Source organism: Microtus pennsylvanicus, chromosome 7 (assembly GCF_037038515.1).
Source record: "Microtus pennsylvanicus isolate mMicPen1 chromosome 7, mMicPen1.hap1, whole genome shotgun sequence".
Classification (NCBI taxonomy): Eukaryota; Metazoa; Chordata; class Mammalia; order Rodentia; family Cricetidae; genus Microtus; species Microtus pennsylvanicus.
Genome location: NC_134585.1, coordinates 92,767,931 through 92,788,593, shown reverse-complemented (window position 1 = coordinate 92,788,593; position 20,663 = coordinate 92,767,931). Strand labels below are relative to the sequence as shown.

The 20,663-nt window shown below is 35.5% G+C and overlaps 1 protein-coding gene across 1 annotated transcript in view; it reads left to right on the top strand.

The window, feature by feature from the left end:
* Ndst4 (N-deacetylase and N-sulfotransferase 4) overlaps positions 1-20,663 on the top strand; it is a 267,713-nt gene that overhangs the window by 110,829 nt on the left and 136,221 nt on the right. The window contains exon 3 of the mRNA XM_075981451.1: positions 15,453-15,540. Within this exon, the coding sequence (XP_075837566.1) occupies positions 15,453-15,540 (88 nt within the window). The remainder of the gene's footprint in view (positions 1-15,452; positions 15,541-20,663) is intronic.

The window sequence follows — 20,663 nt, the reverse complement described above, 5'->3', positions numbered from 1 at the left end:
AAGTGTTTGTTATCTTTTTCCTGCTGGCAGAGTAATGAGAAAAATTCTACTCTATTTAAGCTTAAACAATAAATAAAGCCCAATGTCTCAAATATACGCAAAGTGACTCACACCTTGGTAGCCTTTGGAAATGATTCTTACAAACAAATGTAAAGATGCATGCATATAAATATATTCTTGCCAAATTTTTAATTTTGTATCAAAGTTCTTCAAAAATATTATATTAAAATAAGCATGCAAATACTAAGCTTGCAGTGAAATGAACATGCTGTGTCTTTTTAAATTAAAAAGCAGAAACAGTATCACACGCAGAACATACAAGCCTCGATAAACAAGTGGATGTGTATGTTTTAAAGGGCAGAGGACTCTAGATGGATTGAGAAAGCTGTTTAGTAGAAGAGACCCTGAATAAATGTTCGTAGAAGTGCAATTCTTGAGGGAATTAATGCCAGTGATGTTTAGTTAAGTTCAATTTTGGCCCTGTAACTAAACATGCTTACTTACAAATCAGTTTTTGTTGAATTTCTGGGTGAAGTTGTACCTTTTAAATACTGAATGTATGCCACAGTAAGGAAGAAATTAGAACTTCTCTAAAGATAGTTATGTTTGCAATTCAATCATAAGTGGTAAAGTTTATTTCTACGGTAATTGTTGGAAATGTTTAATCTGATATTTCTAATCTTTTCATAAAATTAGGTTGATAACAATAAAATTACAATATATAAATAAACACTCATGATAACAAACATTTTAATAGGTTCTTCCCATTTACTTATCTGTTAGTCCAAAGATATATTCAAAAACAGATAGTATTATTATTCAAAAGCAATATAGATTTAGACAACATACTATATGTTGTATAGTTTTATGTGACGTACAGTGGCACATGCCTTCAGTACCAGCACTGAGACAACGTTGCTATGATTTCAGAATCAGTCTGGGCTAAATATGGAGTTTGATGCCACCATAGTGCATAAACTGAGATATTTATTTTCTGTACTCAAGAACACAGCTAGAATTAATTATACTTACAGTAGAGTTTAGTGCTCTAAAGCGTATGTAACTAATAACTGATTACCATGTCACTAAGACATTTCTAACCAGCAAGTGAGCAAGAAATGTTTCTAGAGATGGAAATAGAAGAGAGGAATCGGGCAAGTTGTGACTGTCTTAATGGTGGCAGATGTTACTGAGAAAGAAATAGAGATAACCCCATGAAATAGAACAGGTATAGTCATTCCAATGATGCATAACATTGAGGAGGTGGCTGCTTCAGAGCTCTGCAGTCTTAAAGGCATAAAATATATTTTTTTTATATTTGAGTTTTATTTTAAAATGAATTTTATGCATAGGCACATACATTTTAGATGGTCAACAGAAAATGAACTCAATGGCTCTTCAGAAGTTCCTTGTTTCACAATCACATATCAGGATAACTTTTAAATTTTTATCTTATTTATTATTTAATTTATGTATTTTTATCTCTATTTACCACATAGGTAAATTGGAAGCTTCTTCCATTTTAGAGTTTTTATGCTTTTTGTCAGAGTGCAGAAATGAGTGTCTCTCTGTATTTATATCTGTTTTCTGTGCATTTCCCTGGGCTCTTTTCCTTCTGTTTGTTTTGTGCTATTCAGATATGCTAGGTTTTGTTTTGCCTTCTTTTATTTAATCCCTTAGGCACAGTTGCTTTTTCTAATGAGAGACAGAAAAGGCGTGGATCACAATGGCAGTGGAGGTTGGAAGGACCAGGGAGGAGTAGAACGTGGGGAAACTTATCAGGATTTATTCTGTGAGAAAAAAAATCTATTTTTAATAAAAGGAAAATACATATTTGTACTATTTAAAAATCTTTCTATATTTACTTATTTTTGTGGGTTTTTTTTTCTGGGTGTATGTACATATAGTGTATGTGTGCCTGGTGTCAGTAAGATCAGAAGCGGAGGATCAGATGCCCTAGAACTGGAATGACAGGTGGTTGTGTGCACCACAAGATTCTGAAAGGGAACCTAAGTCCTCTGAAAGAACTGCAAGTGCTCTAACTCTCTAAACCAATTCAGAATACAATTTTGTTAAGAAAAATAATTTAAAAGATTTTTTTTTAATTTTGATCAAGAAAAGATTTCTTGGGAGAGTATAGTACTATATTCATTTAGAGTAAAATTTTCTTAACATATTTAAAGAATTATATAATATTAAGAAATTGATCTGAGGCTCTTTTTAGATAATATATCCTAGAATAAGAGAAAATACACACTTTGTACAGATCATTTGCAGTGATTGTGTAACAGAATCTATAGAGTCTTATTTCTTTTATTTTGCTACTTTCACTGAACAATAAATAGTAAGCCATATTCCAGAGAAGTTGGTACAGCCTCAGAAAACACCTCTATCCCAAGGGGTAGACAATCACTTCATGATTCCACTTTCTTTGTTTCCTGGAAGAGTATAACTCAAATTTGGGCAGGTGGTATGGGTGTTACTCTCTGATAGTTTAAAGAAAAGTTGAAATACATCAAATTTAAGATATTTTTTCTGCCAATTATTTCCATTGTATTAATACCATTAACAAGCTTCATAATATAGTTACTGAAGTATTCTGATCATAAATTTTATTTATGCAGCATCATTAAGTTTTGCACATCCTCTAACTTATGAAGCACAGTTTGGAAAACCTATGTTTCTTGTTACGTAATATTGTTTCATTGGCTAGGCTTTTAATGTAAAAGTGTCATTGTCTATCCAATAGGGGCAACAGTTTAAGGTCCACATTTGAAATCAACTCCAAAGATGAGGATGGGAGTGTATCAGCTCTGGAGCGTCCATAAACAGTAAACATACATCCTCCTCTGGCACGGGAGCTGAAATCTACAGAGATGTAAATTGAACATTAAAGTTCTTGCCTAATATAAAAATCCAGTGTCCTGAATTTAGGACTCACCAGATCCTCATGACAATGTCTGACACATTTTGAGACACCCGACGCCCACTGTCACATCATCGAGTTTGTTCTTTCAGTTGTGGGCACATGCTTTGTTTCTCTTCCTATTTAATGTAGTATGCCTAACCCTCTCTTTTACTTCATTAAGTTCCATTGTTGTAATACCCCCAAAAAATCTTAAGTACGAGCTAGTTCAATCTAGTATGAATTGATTATTTACTCAACTACTTTGGTACTTCAGAAAATAAAATCACTATCTTGTTGATCCATTATTTAAAATTTCTTAAGAAATTAGTCATATTGCAAATGATAGCCTCTGAAGTTATAGTATATTTTTATAGTTTTACAATTCAGGATAGTATATGTCATGGTGTAGACTTGGAGTCAAAACCTTAGAGTTAATGAAATACAAGGATTATAGAGAAGTCTTGGTGGAAGCAACTTATAAATGAGAGTGCCAATAACTTAAAAAGTACTATTTCAAGGATCACAGTCAATTTGCCTTTTGTTCAAGTTTATTTATTTGATTCAAATTGATGATCAGTTATATATATATATATATATATATATATATATATATATATATATATATAATTAAATTTTCCACAAACGTCTCTGTGATTTTGATGGTTTCATCCTCAGCTTATGTTCCTATGAGCTACTGTGACCTTTAAGAGATGAGTTGTTCAGAAAAGAAAAGAGTTGGACCTTAGTCCCTTCCTGTATCTCTCTTTATTTTTCATCCTGTAGGAAGGACACCTATTATATGCTATATCACTAGAGACCCATGTTAACCAAGCCAATTTTCTATGGACTTTAACCTCTGAAACCATGAGAAAAAGGTTATTCATAGAAGTTATTGTATATGATTTGTCACAGTTGTGGCTGAGTAAGAGTAACAGGAGAGAAAGAAACAGATTCTAAGAATAAGGCTCTATGATAGTTTGAAAGGACCTAGGTAAATTTAAGTTAACGATACATCTGAGAAAGAAACTAAGTCTTACAATGACTGATTACCATCCCACCGTTCTCAATGAATTCCTAGTCCTAGTGACAGGACAGAAAACAAGGCCAGCTGGACTGTGACTGAAAAAGCGTGGGTTAAAACTGGACTCTCTGAACATGGCGAACAATGAGGGCTGATGAGAAGCCAAGGACAATGGCACGGGGTTTTGATCCTATGCAACGTGCTGGCTTTGTGGGAGCCTAGCCAGTTTGGTTGTTCACCTTCCTAGATATGGACAGAGGGGGGAGGACCTAGGACTTACCACAGGGCAGGGAACCCTGACTGCTCTTTGGACTGGAGAGGGAGGAAGAGAGGAGTGGGAGGAGGGGGAGAAGGGTGGGAGGAGGAGGAGAAGGGTGGGAGGAGGGGGAGGGAAATGGGAGGCTGGGAGGAGGTGGAAACTTGTTTTTTTTTCTTTCTTTTCTCAATGAAAAAATAAATTAATTAATTAAAAAAAAAAAGAAAACAAAAGTAGAAGCATGCTGCGCCCCACACCTGCCCCGGTGTCTGAGCTCTGTGCGCTGGCACCCAGTTCGGGAGCTTCGGGCAAGAGGGCTGGAAGTTAAAATACACAGACACACACAGACAGAGAGACAGCGACACGGGTCATCCTTGAATTCCCCAAGAATGCCCCCTTTATTGTGTTGGAGATAGCCACGCCCCAGCCAAACCCACCAGAAACCACTCTCCTGCCATCAGGAACTCCTGAAGGTCTCCTGCTCAGAGCAGCTGTAGGCACTCAGATCAGCGGATTACAAGAAATTCAGGATCTGGGGTCTCACTGTTCCCAACAGAAGCACACATAGCATACTTTTGAAAATTGTATTTAACAGAGGCCCAGAATTCTGTGAACACCAACCTGAATTTGAGACTCTCCCATAACGAAGTTTAGGGTGGATGACAAACCCACCCGCACCAACAAAAAAGCTTCAAAGACACACAAAATGTTTCGCTGATGCAGTCAGACAAAATTCACAACACTGTAAGTGGATTTCAAATTTAATTTGATTTATATAACCTTTCTGTGTTCTTTAATAATTATGCAGAAAATGGAAACTCTGCTCAGATGTGATATAAGTTAATCTTATTTTACAAGGTCAAATCACCTTTCAGATATTGTCTTCTAATTGCCAGCATCTTTACCTAGTGTGATATTTGACCTTCCATTATTCAAAAACTATATCCTATGTCATGAGGCCATTCCTCAAAAACATTAAGTGTGTAGTTTATCTCTGAAATATAGCCTCCAGTCCCTGGTGAAAAACTGTAAAAGTAATGACTTGAAACTCTCCTGTAGGGTGATGTGTAGTGGTTTCCCCAGCACACTCAGGCTCTTTGGGGAAGAAATTTGTAAAATTGTAGGGAAGGTGTTGAATTTTCCTTTAAAGACTTTCCAAATTTCCCAATTTCACTGAGAGTCAGGAACTAGAATTGTTCACGAAACTCTGGTCTCATTCACTTCCCACACCAGTCCCGCAGCAGTCACACTGCGTCATGATTTCCTTTTTTTTTTTTTCCTGTCTTTAGTGTCTCAAACAGAAGCCCCATTTTTAGTATCTTTTGCTGGTACAACTTCCAGTCTCCTAAATGGTCTTGTTGTCTTCCTGTTTTCCTACCTACTGGAAGCTTGTTAACCAGGCCACTTAGTCATGGGCTTTAACCTTGAAAACCATGACCACAAATAATTTCTTCATGGAAGCTGTTCATTACAGATGCTTTGTCACAGTTATGGCTGAGTAAGAACAATAGGAAAGAGAGAAACAGGTTCAAAGATGGAAACAGGTTCCTCTTCAGCAAGTGCTAAGAGGACACACATTAAATTATGAATCCCAGTTTATGTGAAGTAGAGAGATTGCATTAAGATGATCACATGCTCTTTAATGACACTGAATCTAGCTCTCATGTCTGAAGCTAATGCCCATGTCTTTCATTTTGGACATGGTTATACTACTATTATGACCTCAACTAAATGACCACTTTTTAAAAGACACCTTCATTGATCTATCGCCTACTCTATGAAATGCAGGCATTTTGAATTTATTAATAGCATAAAACTCTTTTCATTTAAATAATTATTTTATTGATTTGTATCATACATAAATGAAAATTTGTCAGGTTTGTGTGCCAAAAATTTGTACTGAGCATTATTTTACTCATTTATGAAATAGAATTAATGAAGCCATTGGGGTGAATATAATGGGATAATTCAAGTAGTGACTTATATTACCAAATGAAGAGAAAGCTCAGATGTATTGGATGTTCTGGTTTGGTTCTCTACCACATCCCTCAGACACAGAATAGTGCCCAAAGTACAGCAAGAGTATAGTCTGCATGCAAGGATGGAAAGGAGAAAGGAGGATTATGGAGAGAGAAGCTGGGAGATAGTGTGCTCCAGATACCTTATTTCTGGTGACTTAGCTCAGAGAAAAAGATACACCAAAAGACTTAAGAGAAAAGTTGGAAAACCAAAGTGTAAGTAGATATTTGCCTCAGATGTTTTTGTTTAGTTTAAGCTTAATAGTAGTCAAAGGAGCCAAACAATTTGAAGGATACTCCTACAAGAGACCCCCTCCACATTTTGGCTAGTACTATCATCAGAGATGTTTACTTGTTTCACGTAAATTAATTCATCAATTACACCAAGCTAAATTGTCCAATAGTATATTATTTAAGGTATATGATGCGGTTATTTACTACAGTTAACTTTGATAGAGTTATAAACTCATCAGTTTTTCTCTTTGATAAGCAGTAAGCAATTATTTAAAAACAAAATCAACCATAAAAAGAAAATGGAGATACTTTTAAGGGAGAAGGGGACATAAAGAGAATCAGGGGCATTCAAAACCAAACTTCAAAATTTCATCCCTCTTTATAAGGCTATCTTATTACTCATCATTTGTGGTTCTAGTCTTTGGACCAAATGCGTATGGAATTGACTGTTTACAAATCTTGTGGCCACACAATCACTCTATGTGATCTCAGGTTTTGAAGGTTACATTGACTGCTAAGACAAGTGTGCTCATTTTATCCCTCTTGTTCTGAATGAGCCAATCTTTCACAAAGCAATTTCTCTATGAGGAAAATATCCGTATAACTAATTTGGATGGAGAATTCCAAAAGCATGATCTTATTTTAAGGTAAGAAATAGAATTTTTATTAAGATATTGATTATAACAAAAATTATATGAAACATATAGGTAAATACTATCACTTCATATCATTTTATTTTGAATGATGAACAGTTAAGTTGGTTAGGGTAGCTTATGCCTACAATCCCAGAACTTGAGAATCTAGGGCAGGAAGGATATGAGTTAAATGAATATTCCAAAGTAAATAGAAAAATTCTCATGAAGCTTCAACCCTACATAAAAAACTACAGGCAACTAAGGAATGCTAGGAATAGGAGAGGAAAAAAAAAACACCTCAGGGAAAACCACAACAATTGGTTATTTATTACCAAATAGCCAGGTTTGAAAACATGCATGCAAGTAACCTTATACAAATGGAACAAGTTACATCTGGGACTGTGTGTGTGTGTGTCTGTGTGTGTGTCTGTGTGTGTGTCTGTGTGTGTGTGTGTGTAATATGATAATTAATGAACAACAAAAACAAAAAAAATACCTTGAATATCAGGAAGAGGCATATTGCCCTTTGGATCAGTCACCAACTCCCACAGACACTCCCTGGGAACCCACTCATCACAAGGGCCAGGAAAAAGTTGGCAATCTTAACTTCCCTTCGTCCTCTTCCATTCAAGTTCCCCAGTCTTGCTCCCACCATTGTAGCATGAAATTTGCTGTGGCCCCTCCTTCCTCTCTGCTTCCATCCCCAGGGGTACATGTTGATCCTGGTTGCACACAGAGATTTTTTTCTTCCTTTCAACCTTCTTAGCTTCCCCCATCTCCTAGCCAAACCCCCGATTTTAGTGTCAGCTCTCAATTCCTAGGAATAAATTCTATGCAGAAACTACAGTAGCCACACTTCAAAGTTTCCCAGAATCATTCTTTACCAGGCCAACCACAGCCTCCACACTCCCAAGGACAAGAGAGAGCAACAGAAACCAAGGAATGAAATACCTACCTAATAAACACAAGACCAGATATCAGCACCAAACCTATAACCATCTCAAACAAGATGCCTAGACAGCAGCATAAAAACATGTTAATAACAGTCAAACAATATGTTTCCACTAAAGACTAACAACTCTACTCTAGTAGAATACGCCTTGGGATATGCAATATAGCTGAAGCAGAACACAAGGACTCAAAATAGTTATTAGGAATATGATCAGAGACCTTTGAGAAGATAAAAATAAATCCATTGATGAAATCTACAAATAGTCAAATAAAGAATACAATGAGATGAACACTATTCGAGACATGAAAGAGGTAATGGAATAAATAAAGAAAACCAAAAACTAAGACAAAATTGGAGAGGAAATACTTAGGAATTCAAGCAGATATTTTAGAGGTATCTTACCAAGAGAGTACAAGACATGAGGCAATGAAAACAAGATAGAAGAAATTGATACTTTGGTCAAAGAAACGATTAAATCTTAAAGAAGCAAGGCACAAAACATCCAAAAGATCTAGGATACTAGGAAAATATGAGTTCCACTAATAGAAATAGAGTAAGAAAAAGAAGCTCAGATCAAAGAAAAACAATTCCCCACAGCATATAACAGTCAAGACACTAAATGTCTTATACCAAAAAAATTATTAAATGATAAAAAAAATGACCAAATATAATATGAAGGCAGATCTATTAGACTAACACTTGATTTTTCATTGGAGACTCTAAAAGCCAGAAGGGCCTGGATGAATGTTCTACAAGCTCAGAACCAGAAAAGTTTTCAATTTCAATAGATGAAGAAAGAAAAATACTCAACAATAAAACCAAATTTAGGTACTTAGGTACTAGGAAAGCATCAACCTGAAGAGGTTTATCTCATCCAGCAAAAAATAAATAACCCCAGATAAACAAATCAAAAGAATAGGCTGGGGAAGTCTATACCTCAACAACACAATAACAAGGATCAACAAAAATTATTCATTGACAAGTTTCAATATTAGTGTTCTCAATTCTCCAATAAAGAGACACAGACTAACAGAATGGTTGAAAAAACAGACTACAACTTTCTACAAATAAGAAAGAAAAGTGGGTCATGATAGAAGTTAAAAATGAAATTAAAAACATTTTTAGAATTGAATGAAAATGAAAACACAGCTACCCAAACATATGGGACACAATGAAAGTGATTCTAAGAGGCAAGTTCATAGCACTGATTGTCCACATAAAAATAATTGGAGAGATTTCATATTAGTAACCTAATATCACACCTGAAAGTTTTAGTGGGGAATAGTTAAATCCAAAAAGTATAAGCAGTAAGCAATAATCAAACTTGGTACTGAAATCAATGAAATAGAAACAAAGAAAGATGATATAAAATAGCAATAAGGCAGAGTTTTTTCTTTAAGAAAGAACAATAAAGTTGGCAAAACATTAGCCAAATTAACTAAAAAGCATAGTAAGAAGATCAAATTAAAGATAAAAGGGATATAACAACAGACACAAAGGGAATTCAGAGTATCATATGAACATACTCTAAAAACTTGTATTCCACCAAATTGGAAAATCTAAAAAAAGTGGATAATTCTCTTCATATATACCACCTACCATCAAATAAAGATAAGCAATTTAAGTAGACCCATGACCAAAACTAAAATAAAAGAAATAATTAAAAGTATATGAATCATAAAAGGGCCAGAGTCAAACGGATGTAATACAGAATTCTACTAGACTTTCAAAGAAGAATTAATGCCTAGACCCCTCAAATTATTACACAAAAGAGAAACAACAGGAAGATTGACCAATTCTTTTTACAAGAACACAGTTCCATGATACCCAAGGGATATAAAGACCAATCAAAGAAGGAGAATTACAAATAAATTTTCCTTTTCAACATAAATGCAAAATTCTCAATAAAATACTTGCAAATTGAATATAAGAACACATCAAAAACTTCGTCTAGCATGACCGAGCAGGCTTTATGCCAGATATGCAGACTAAACTAAAAAAAGGTTCATTTCATTAGATGCAAAAAAAAAATGCCTATGAAAATTTTTAACACCATTTCATGAAAAATGTTCTAGAGAGTTTAAGAATATAAGGGAGTATCTTAAAATAATGGAATCAATTTGCAGCAAGTCCACAACCAACATCTCTCTAAATATAGACACGCTCAAAGTGTTTCCACTAAAGTCAGAAACAAGACAGGGTTGTCCACTCTTCCCATATCTATTCAATACAATACTAGAAGATGTACAATGATGACCTGCCTTCCAAATGCACGGGTGTGATAGTGACACAAACATTTGGGGGGTAAGCAGCCAATCTGATTTGAGTTAGGCACACTCTATGAGATGGAACTGACTCTTGAAAATGCTCATGTGATATAGAACCAGTGACCAGATTATCCAAGGACCTCGAGGCCAAATATTACTGTTCTACTAAAGGAACATGGCCATACAATGAATCCTAATGACATTTTGGCTGTACTCATAAATCAGTGTTTGCTTGGACATTACCAGAGAAGACTCTTTCTGCAATAGATGGGAACAAATGCAGAAACTTCTCAGCTGGAAAATGTAATATACAAAGAGTGAAAGGCCCTCAGAACTCTAAGTCATAAATGGAATTTTTTTTTATATATTTTTGGTTGTAAGACTAGCCTTTATTGCCTGAGCCATCTCTTCAGTGCTAAATATGGTATGTCTATAAAATCTCTCCCCTCAGGCTCAGGGAACCTTATGGAAGGGAAGATAGTAATATTATAAGAGCCAGAGCAGATTTGAGGACACTAAGGATGTAAGGCATTTTAGATACAACCAAACTGGAGGCATTTATGATCACAGAGACTGTGGCAGTAAGCATAAAGCCTACATGTGTATGATCCAAATGGAACCCCAGCACTAAGAGGAAAAGTGGACACAAGCCCCTATCCGTTCTAGCCCCTAGAAACTATGTCTAATTGATAATCACTGGCAAATGAAAAAGCAGGTTTTTTTCTGATGGAGTCCCACTGGAGAATCTCAGAGTTGGAGATGAAAAACCATAATTGAAATATATTATATGAAAAAATAATCATGCTTTCAATAAAAGGAAGCAAAAAGGAGGGAAATACGGGAGGGTTCAAAGGGAGAAAGGGAGGAATAGAATGGGAGAAAGTTGTAATTATATTACAATTTCAGAAAAAGAGGAAGGAAGGGAGAAGGGAAGGAGGGAGGGAGGGAGGGAGGGAAGGAGGGAGGGAAGGAGGGAAAAGGAAGGAAGGAAGGAAGGAAGGAAGGAAGGAAGGAAGGAAGGAAGGAAGGAAGGAAGGAAGGAAGGAAGGAAGGAAGGAAACTAGCAAAAGTGTCCTGACAGAATAAGAAATGAATAAAACAATCTTAATTGCTTAAAAATAGAATAAAGAACATATATAGATATCTATGACATATTAATTAAATGCTGATCTTGCTTCTAGCATTTTAGATTTTTTTCTATTTTCAAATTACTCTTTTTTTCAACTCCTCTGTAATTTTGAAGGCTTAGCGCTTTTGTTTTCAAACTTATTTTAGACAGCTATGTTTAAATTATATTTGATTTTTAAAATATATTCATTATTTTATTTTGGTCACTGAAAAACACAGAAATTTTCTTCTTTGAGTTGTACAAACTAGAGTATTTTCTTAGCATAATTTAAGGTATTTTGGGCATCTGGGATACTTCTTTATGAGCCAATTTGCTTTATTCTCATTATGTTTGTCATTTGACTCCCACATTTGGCATGACATGCACTAGGAGGCCATGCTTGGGTAGTTTTACTCCCCTCATCAATGAATATGTCTGCGTGATTTTAGAGATTTAAGTAGTGCAAGCACATCAGCGCTTATACCTTGGCCTCTGTTGCTCCCTTACTCAAATTGAAACACATCGCTATGCAGCTTCGATATTAAACAATAGGTTGGCAAAATGTAAGTTTTTGTCTATACTGTTCCGATACAACTTTTGGCTGATCTATGTTTATCATTTTAGCATTGAAAAAATGTTACAAATGAAATAAATGAAATGAATCCTATTTATTGTCATGCATTACTGTGTTTTATCTGACTATAATATAATTCACATGCCCAAAATTGCATTTTCTAACAAAGGATAAGGAAAAAATGACTAAAATTTGATCAACCTGATCATTTTTATTGACTAGAGAGGGAAATAAGATGCAAAGTAGATATAATAAAACAGAAAATTAGGCAAATTTTAAGAAAATAATTTAGAAACACTCTCTAAAAGATGAAGAAAGGAAAATTTTGAGGCATTAAAGTTTGCTTCTTGAAGAACGATGACATTTAAATAAAGATTTAATGAATGGGTTGGAGTTTTGAATGGAGATTGGGAATAACTGTAGCTTTCCAAGCAGAATGAAGAGCGAGCTAGAGATAGAGACACATAGAGGGTGGTTCAGTGGTGGTTCAGGTTAAGGACTACCTGGTAAAGTAGGAAATGGAGAGATGCAGATAGCCTAGCTTAATATTTAAAGATCCCAGATATCTATGACTGATAGGAAAGACTGACATCTCCAGAATTTTTCAATTTGCTTATTTAGTGAACACTACTCAAGCCATATTATGTAGCAAACAATGAATCTTTTCATGTCCCCATGATGTAATCTTAAAATAATTTTAGTACATACGTGTGTTCCTTATTCCATTTTATAGATATAGGAAAAATAAAGAATGAAAATGGCTGATAAAACTTGAACCATTAATAGAATACCTTTCTTGAGTCAAGTGTCCAATGTTGTTTCTGTTCAGGAAGCCCAGCATGACTGTAGAGAGTAGGAAATAGAGGAACATAAAATGAATAATGGAAACACTATTGTTCCTACAGTCCTTTGAAAACCCAAAAGAAAGGTAATGGGGACTTGCAGAGTAAGGTTGACTTGGGTGGTTTCCTGTTTCCTTTTTAGAGTGTTCCCCTCAAAAGCACATAATGAGTAGATGTGTGGGAAAATATTCCACAAAACTCCCGACAAAGCACCATCTAGACTTCTATGAAGAGTAATAGTTGCACACATGTGACTATCTAATTTATATATTTCCTCTTTATCTGCCTCCTCCTCCTTCCTCTCTTTCCCAAGCCCCTCTGTTACCCTCCCCCTCCTTCTTTCTCCACCCTCATTTCTGTCAGCAGTAAGGCCTAAAGCTACATGGTTCGTGTTTATTATTCTCGATACAAAAGTGTAGCATGCTTAATAAAAACCCAAAGACAAATATTGAGTTCAAACTGAATATCAGAAAATCAAAGCAACCAAACCACTAGAGAGTTCTTACCTCTACCAAGGTTCAGACAAAGGGTGAATCCTGTCATCAACATCACTGCTGACTGTGATGCTTTCCACCAACACTCTCAGACTCAATGAGTTCTTGTCTCCTCTTGCCTTACATACACCTCTCTCCGCCCAGCCAAATCACTTCTTTCCCCACTTCCCTAGAGCTGGGATTAAAGGCATGTGACTCCTGAGTGCTGGGAGCACCTTCATGTGAATTCTATTTATCTTTTTAGACAGACTCAATCTTGTGTAGCCCAGGGTGGATGTAAATCCTGGAAGTAAAGGTGTGTGCCAACACTCCCTGGCCTCTAGTGTCTAAATTCTGTATTCTGATCTTCAAGCAAGCTTTATTTATTTGAACATAAATAAAAGATCACTATACAATAGTAAACCCTTATTGAAATAAAATGGTGCATGTAGAAATATGAATGACTTTAGGAACTCAGAGGAAAAAACAATGAGTGGATAGGATCAGAGAGGAAGAAGGGAAAGGAGTAAATAAAAAAAACAATGTGTATTTCAATATACTGTATCATAGGGTCTGGGAACAGAAAAGCGACTCACTAATAAAAAATTCCACATTTTAAAGGCTTTGTTCCATAGCATTCAACAATGACCTCAACAAATTCCATGTATTTTGGCAACGCCTTCTTTCTTTTATTGAAAATAGAGTATTGTTTCCCTCACTCCACTTCCTCTAGCTCCTCCCAACCCTGACTACCTCCCCATTTCCATTACTGAAAAGAGCAGACCTCCAAAGATGACTGCCCAACAAGACAAAATAAGGACATAGGCCTTATATCAAGACTGGACAGCATCCCAATAGGAGGATAAAAGTTTCAAGTGCAGATGAAAGAGTCAGGGATATACCTGCTCCCCCATTTAGGAATCCCACAAGAAAAACATAGCAGCCATAACATATACACAGAAGATCTGGTACAGATTCATGCAGACCCAGTGCTTTCTGGAGTCTCTGTGACCCCGTGTAAGCACTGCTTAGTTGATTCTGTGGGCCATGTTCTCCTGCTGTCTCCACCCCTCTGACTTCTACCTTTTCCCCTTCTTCTTCCTCAGGGTTTCCACAATCTCTGGGTGAAGGGACCCAATGCGTAGCTCCAATATATTCTCTCTCCTCTCTCTCTCTCTCTCTCTCTCTCTCTCTCTCTCTCTCTCTCTCTCTCTCTCTCTCTTTCTCTCTCTTTTCCACAATGTCTGGATCCAGTCATTAAAAAGTATTGAAATTAATAGTGCCAATTTTCTACCAGAGAAAAGTTCTCTCATAAATCTATTGGAAAATAGGATATGAGTTCTCAATCAATAATCAGCAGTCATTCCTATAAGGAAAGAAAAGAACATGAGAGAGTTCCTAAATACACTGTATATGTTAAGATGTAATGATAGAGCTAGAGTATTAATAAAATGAGCAGTTCTGGATAGTTATTACCAATGTGTTCTTATCTTACCTACAAGTGGGAAGTTATAATAGTGTAATTCAAAATCTAAGGATTAAGGAAATGTTTGCTATGTTGTGAGAATTGAGAATATTTCTTCATGGAATTGGCAGCATATAGCATATTTATTTTATGTTTTTTTTTCTTTTCAGAATTACCAGCAACACCTTATAAATGTATATTGCTCATTAGTTTGTGAAGTAAAAGCTCAAGCTTTCACTTCAATAATTCTACCCTAAAAATCATGGGAGCGGTACACGGTCACATAATAAAATGTAGTGCAAATAAAAGTTCTGCCCTGTTCCTTAGTAACATATGGAGGACTTGTCTACAACAACCATTCTAAAAATTTCCCCCATGGAAAGGAAATGTAATAATCTGAAATTCAAGAAATGTCTCATACAAAATGAAAAATGATTTCAAGGCTGTGCAGTTGGAGAATTGGCTCTCAGTGATGCATAATGTGCTCAGGATTTAACTGTTTCACAGTTCTGTGACCTTCAATAGAATAACATTCGTAATAATTACAATAGCTGCAATATGAATACACAATCGATGCCCATCAGACACCAGAGCTCAGTTAAGCTCTTGTTTCTCTCATGCACACACATTGGTGAAAGAGGCATCCCAGGGCTTCATATTTATTTTTCTAAAATGATGTTAATTTCTTATTTATTTCAGGCATTACTAGAGACTCAAAATTTACTGCGCACTCAGGTTGCAAATTTTACCTTCAACCTTGGATTTTCAGGGAAGTTTTACCACACAGGTAAGAAGTAGCTTTGTGTTCTCAGGCAGTTACATATAAACAGGATATAGACTTTTACATGTTCTATAAGTAGTGGACATGGGATGTCTATATTGATTATGGGGGTGGGAAACTTGGGTTCACTGTATGAGAAGCTAGATCCAAATGTCAGAGAGTTTGTTTACTTGGAAAAAACTTCTAAAATAAAAGGCAAAAGAGAAATAGCTTTGACATAAGGAGTCTGTGAGAGGAACCATTGTCATTTTGCCAAACGTAACTTTGTGTCCCTTTGTCTGTGTCACATAAACGAAGGCACAGTAAAGAGACAATGATGACAACAACGACATTATAAGATAAACAGAATTGGGCAGCATTTTTAACCATCAAATGCTGGAGTTGATAGATACTTTGGTATACATTATTTTAATGGGATATGTATTCTATAGACTTAAAAAATGCAGTAGACCCTAAAGGTCATCATCTTATTAATTTACCTTCCTGTGGATAATTTTACCTAAAATTATTTTTGCTTAATACAGCTGATATCCATTAAAAGTCCTTGCAATCAATCATGCATTTTTCCCACCTCTGTCCAGTTATATTTCTGTTTATTCCCAGACCCTCAGCAGAATCTCAAAACATGCCAGGTATTTATGTACTTTATATGATCCTGTGTTATCGTATGTCTTACTTCTTTGCACATTCAGATTTTGACTTTCATCTTAAGAATATTAGTATTGCATCATGTCACATTAAGGTATGCAGGTACTATGCTTATAAAATGTTTTGTCTTACGCTGATGGAGAAACAGTAGCAAAGTATGTATTGAGGCCTCTGTGAGCCAAATGCTTTGTTTAAGGTGTTCAGTTGTGGGAAACATATCATAGTCATCACTTTATGCAGCTTAGTGACTCATACAATATCCAGTGCGAAGGCAGCCTGCAATCATCCTATGTGCAGCTGATTTACTCAAGGAGACTATCTAATGCAGAGTTCAGCATGGTTCATTAAGACAGTGAAGGAGAAATGCCTTGCTGGTATTTTTCCTGATGTCTGTTGGTGTTTTTCTCCTTGGAGATATTTAAATTTGCTTAAAGAAGGGAAGTTAGTGCTTAGCTAGTTGGTAAATCAAATGACTGTATATTTTAAAGGCCATTTGAAGAGAGATTGGGTCATCATCTCTGCACAGGCAAGGCAATTCTACCTTACAATTTTGAAAATCGTCATGATTTTGTAAATCTTCTTCAAAAGCTTCCTTAAGAAATGAGTTCAGCCCTAAGACGCTCTGACTATGAAGTTATAAAGCAGATAACCATAAAAGCCGTGTCTGCTCATGCAGGGGAATAAAGCTATGCGATTATTTGAGGTTCATACACAAACAGTACAATTTTGCCTTAAAAGCCCTCATAGTGAAGCAAACCCATTCTCTTGGCTATCTAGATAGCCACCTCAGTGTTTATTTCCTTCTTAGACATATTAAACTTGCCAGACAAGCTCAGAGTCAGTGTTGATAGAAGTTATGGTATTTCCTATTTCTTTGTGATTATCCTAGGTCTGTGTACAGTACACATCCATTAGGAAATACACAAGACAGTTTTGTTAGTTTTGTTAATATTTCAAAAATACTTATTACTATTCACCCCCAAGACACATCTAAATTATATCTTTGAAGCAGACTTCATTGACTCTGAAATTGGAACTAGCCTAGTAAAGAAAGAGAGAGAGAGAGAGAGAGAGAGAGAGAGAGAGAGAGAGAGAGAGAGAGAGAGAAGATGGAAGAAGCGTTCCATAATATGATGCAATGATAATAGCTCACTTAGTAAAGAAGACATATGTACATATAAACACATAAATCCTAAGAATTTAACTTTCTTCACATAAATATATAACTTCTATTTAACTGCTCTGTTGTGTTGTCTAAGGGAGTATAGAAAATCATTTTTCAAGTATGCAACCGTATTCCGTTGAGTTCATTTCAATCTATTTGGGCTTCAGACATTTCCTCGAGTGCCAAATGCTGAGATACCCTCTATCATAAAAGCATACCTCATCTCTGTCTAGTCACAATTCTATCTGGAGATTTAACGTCATAGAAAAACAGGTCGAAAGCCAAGGAAGTTCATTGCTTCTGTGTGCTTGTGGCTGTGATGTGTGACTGTTTTCTCCTAGGATGGTCTGATTTCCCAGTAAGTAAGGATGCTGATTGATAAGTCCCATTATTCTGAAGACATTTAATCTCATGTTTCTCATGTCGTGGTGACTACTGCTGCATAGGTTAGCTGCCTCATTTGTTTGCATATGTCATGTGTTCTTTTCTTTCCACCTCTCTGACCTTCACATTAAAGCCAATCTCACCCCAAAATGACATATTACTAAATCTCCCCAAAGAGTCATTCATCCACAGGTGGCAGATTGAAAGAGGAACACAGAGTGCTGATTAAAAAGAAAAAAATAATAATAAAAGTAGGGAATTTAGGATAATTTTTTTTTAGTCGGAAAGTGCTTACATCTTGATTGAAAATGGAGCATGAAAGCTCCACAGAATAAAAACCCCACAACTGAGGCCACCTGCTGGGAATGCTGTATTCTTGATTTTTCACTGCACACCATTTCTAGTGAGAATTATTGCTGTTACTATAATTTAATAATCAATTAGTCATAGTCAAATCAGTAATTGTCATGAATAATGTTTGGAAATTAGTTAAAATTGTTTTCCTAGGTTGTTACTTTTAGTCTCTACAAATTAACTTAATTAAAAAAATGTGTTAACATCAAAGATGAAAGGAGGGAAATTGCTATTCGAGTTTTGTGATTTTCTTTATTCTTCTTTGTACACTGCGGTTTTAAATACCAGATGTTAGAGACCAATGGGTTCTGTTGAAATAAATCTTTGACATTTTGCCAACTATAAAAACATTTGTGCCGTAGTTTCCACATTTACAAATGGTGATTATATTACCTCCCATATGTGAAATTGTATGATAATAATTGCTCATTATTAGTAATTATGTATGAGAATAAAGGTCTATGAAATACTAATTTAAATCTGTTTTCGAATTTGAGGATAGTAGGTATCTTTTAATATACATTTTTTTGCTAGCAAGAATCACATAGGTGGCTAATATAGGTGATTTATGTTAGATTTCAAACCTGAAACAAATGACTGAGGTGTCTATTTAACAGACCTGTCAGCCAGGTTCTACCTGCATCTATCAGTCCCTACCTCTACACAGTCCTCCTGGCTAACATAACCAGGCTTCTACCCTGAACTCTCCAGCCCACTTTGGTTGTCTGCCTTCTTTGTACCTTTGGGGCTCCTGACTGCTGCTCCTGATTTGTCTGTTCTTCCTCCATTTCCCAATCCCCTTTCCTCATATGGTTCAGTCTGGTCATGCCCACTCTGGACACTCCCTGATGTGCCTTCTTCTGATTGTACATTTCTGCACAACTACAATAAACTTTCTCCTCCACCATACCTCATAGCAGTCATATTTCCTTTTCCTTTTTATTTCTTTTGTTGCTCTTGTTCATTCAGCTACATATTCACCAATGGGAATTCATGCCAGGTATTGAATGAAAACAAAATTAAAAAATATTTCTTTATATTTAGAAATTAGAATATTTCATGTGTAATGAGCGTATTTTTGTGCAAAAGAGATAAAGTAGCCAATGGAATGGTTTGACTTTTACTTCTTACAACTTTACCTTTGCGTCTGTTAATCTATAGTCCAAATTTTGCTTAAAAGAACTATTTATTTTTGGCCTTGACTGTAGATTAGTAGTAGAACATTTGCCTTGTGTTCATTCCTTAGCAATGAAAAGACAAAATCAAAACCCTTATGTTGACAGATTTAAAGAGCTTTCAGAAGGATGTTATTAACTCAAGGTAATAATCCAGTAAAAATGGTGACAAGAAGCTTAACCTTTTGTGCATTTTATCCTGATGTGAAACATGTGCTCTAGAAAATAGAGATTTTTTTTAAAAAAATATCATTTTAAAAGGAACAAAACTTACTTTACTTTATATTAATAATTCTTTATACATAATTTTGGCTTAGTTTAGAAATAAAAGGATTAACTGGAATGAAACTAATTTAATATCTTTAACTGGTCATATTAAATGAAACTAATTTAATATGGTCATTATGAGCTACAAATAACATTTTAGTCTGTAGCTTAGCATAGACGAGTATTGAAGAAGTATGTGCTTTGACTGGCAAAATATAGCATTTTAACATAAAATGGAAATCACTTCAAATTCTACTGTGTCCTACCAGCATGACTTGCTATCGTATTTTCATAAATCTATTTAGAGTGCTAAGGGTCAGCCTCATGTGGTTCGAATTATATGACCAGCATAAAATGAGAAAGGTTGGCAGAAATTAATCTATGATATTTAAAAAGCAAGAAGCTTAAATCTGTCACTTTCAACCTTGCCTAGGGAGTTTGTCAATTAGCATAATCTCTGATATAAAATTGCTGATATTTTATGATCAGCCGTCCAACTGTTTATATCAGTAATCTTCAGATTGAGCAATTGACCTTGTTCCTGGTCAAGGAAGACATCAATGCCTCCTGCCACACACAATAATGATCAATAGAGCTGAAAGGAAAACACTTTATACTCAGAGAACAGTCTGGTTTTATTTGGGGGGGGTAATCTTCAATTCTTTGATTGCTTGTTACATAAGTGACACCTTCAAATGCATAACTCAGTCTGTTTACAAAGATAAGAAACGCCTGTAGCTTAATTATTTCACTAGTGGAAATGGTAAATGATTCTTAGCTTGGATTTCATCTCTTGATGGTCTTAATATACTAATGTAAGTCAATGAATTGAGAGTCTGATGCCAACAGTTTTAGACAACTTAAGGAAATAATAAATGTTGTCTACTTATCTCATTCACAGGATTTCTAAACTTCTAGACTTTTTTTTTAACTCTTTGTGATATGAGGCTGCTAAGGTCACTGACTATTTATAGGAAGGCAGAATTAAGTTGTTTTAGTATTCAGTGTTCTTGGAAAGTAGCATGCCCAAGTGCTGCTTAATAGATCTAATGCTTGGCTTTAAAAGGTATGATCTATGCAGGCTCAACCTTTAAGAATGTGGAACAATGTGTCAATTAAAAGCCAAGCAGTTAAAT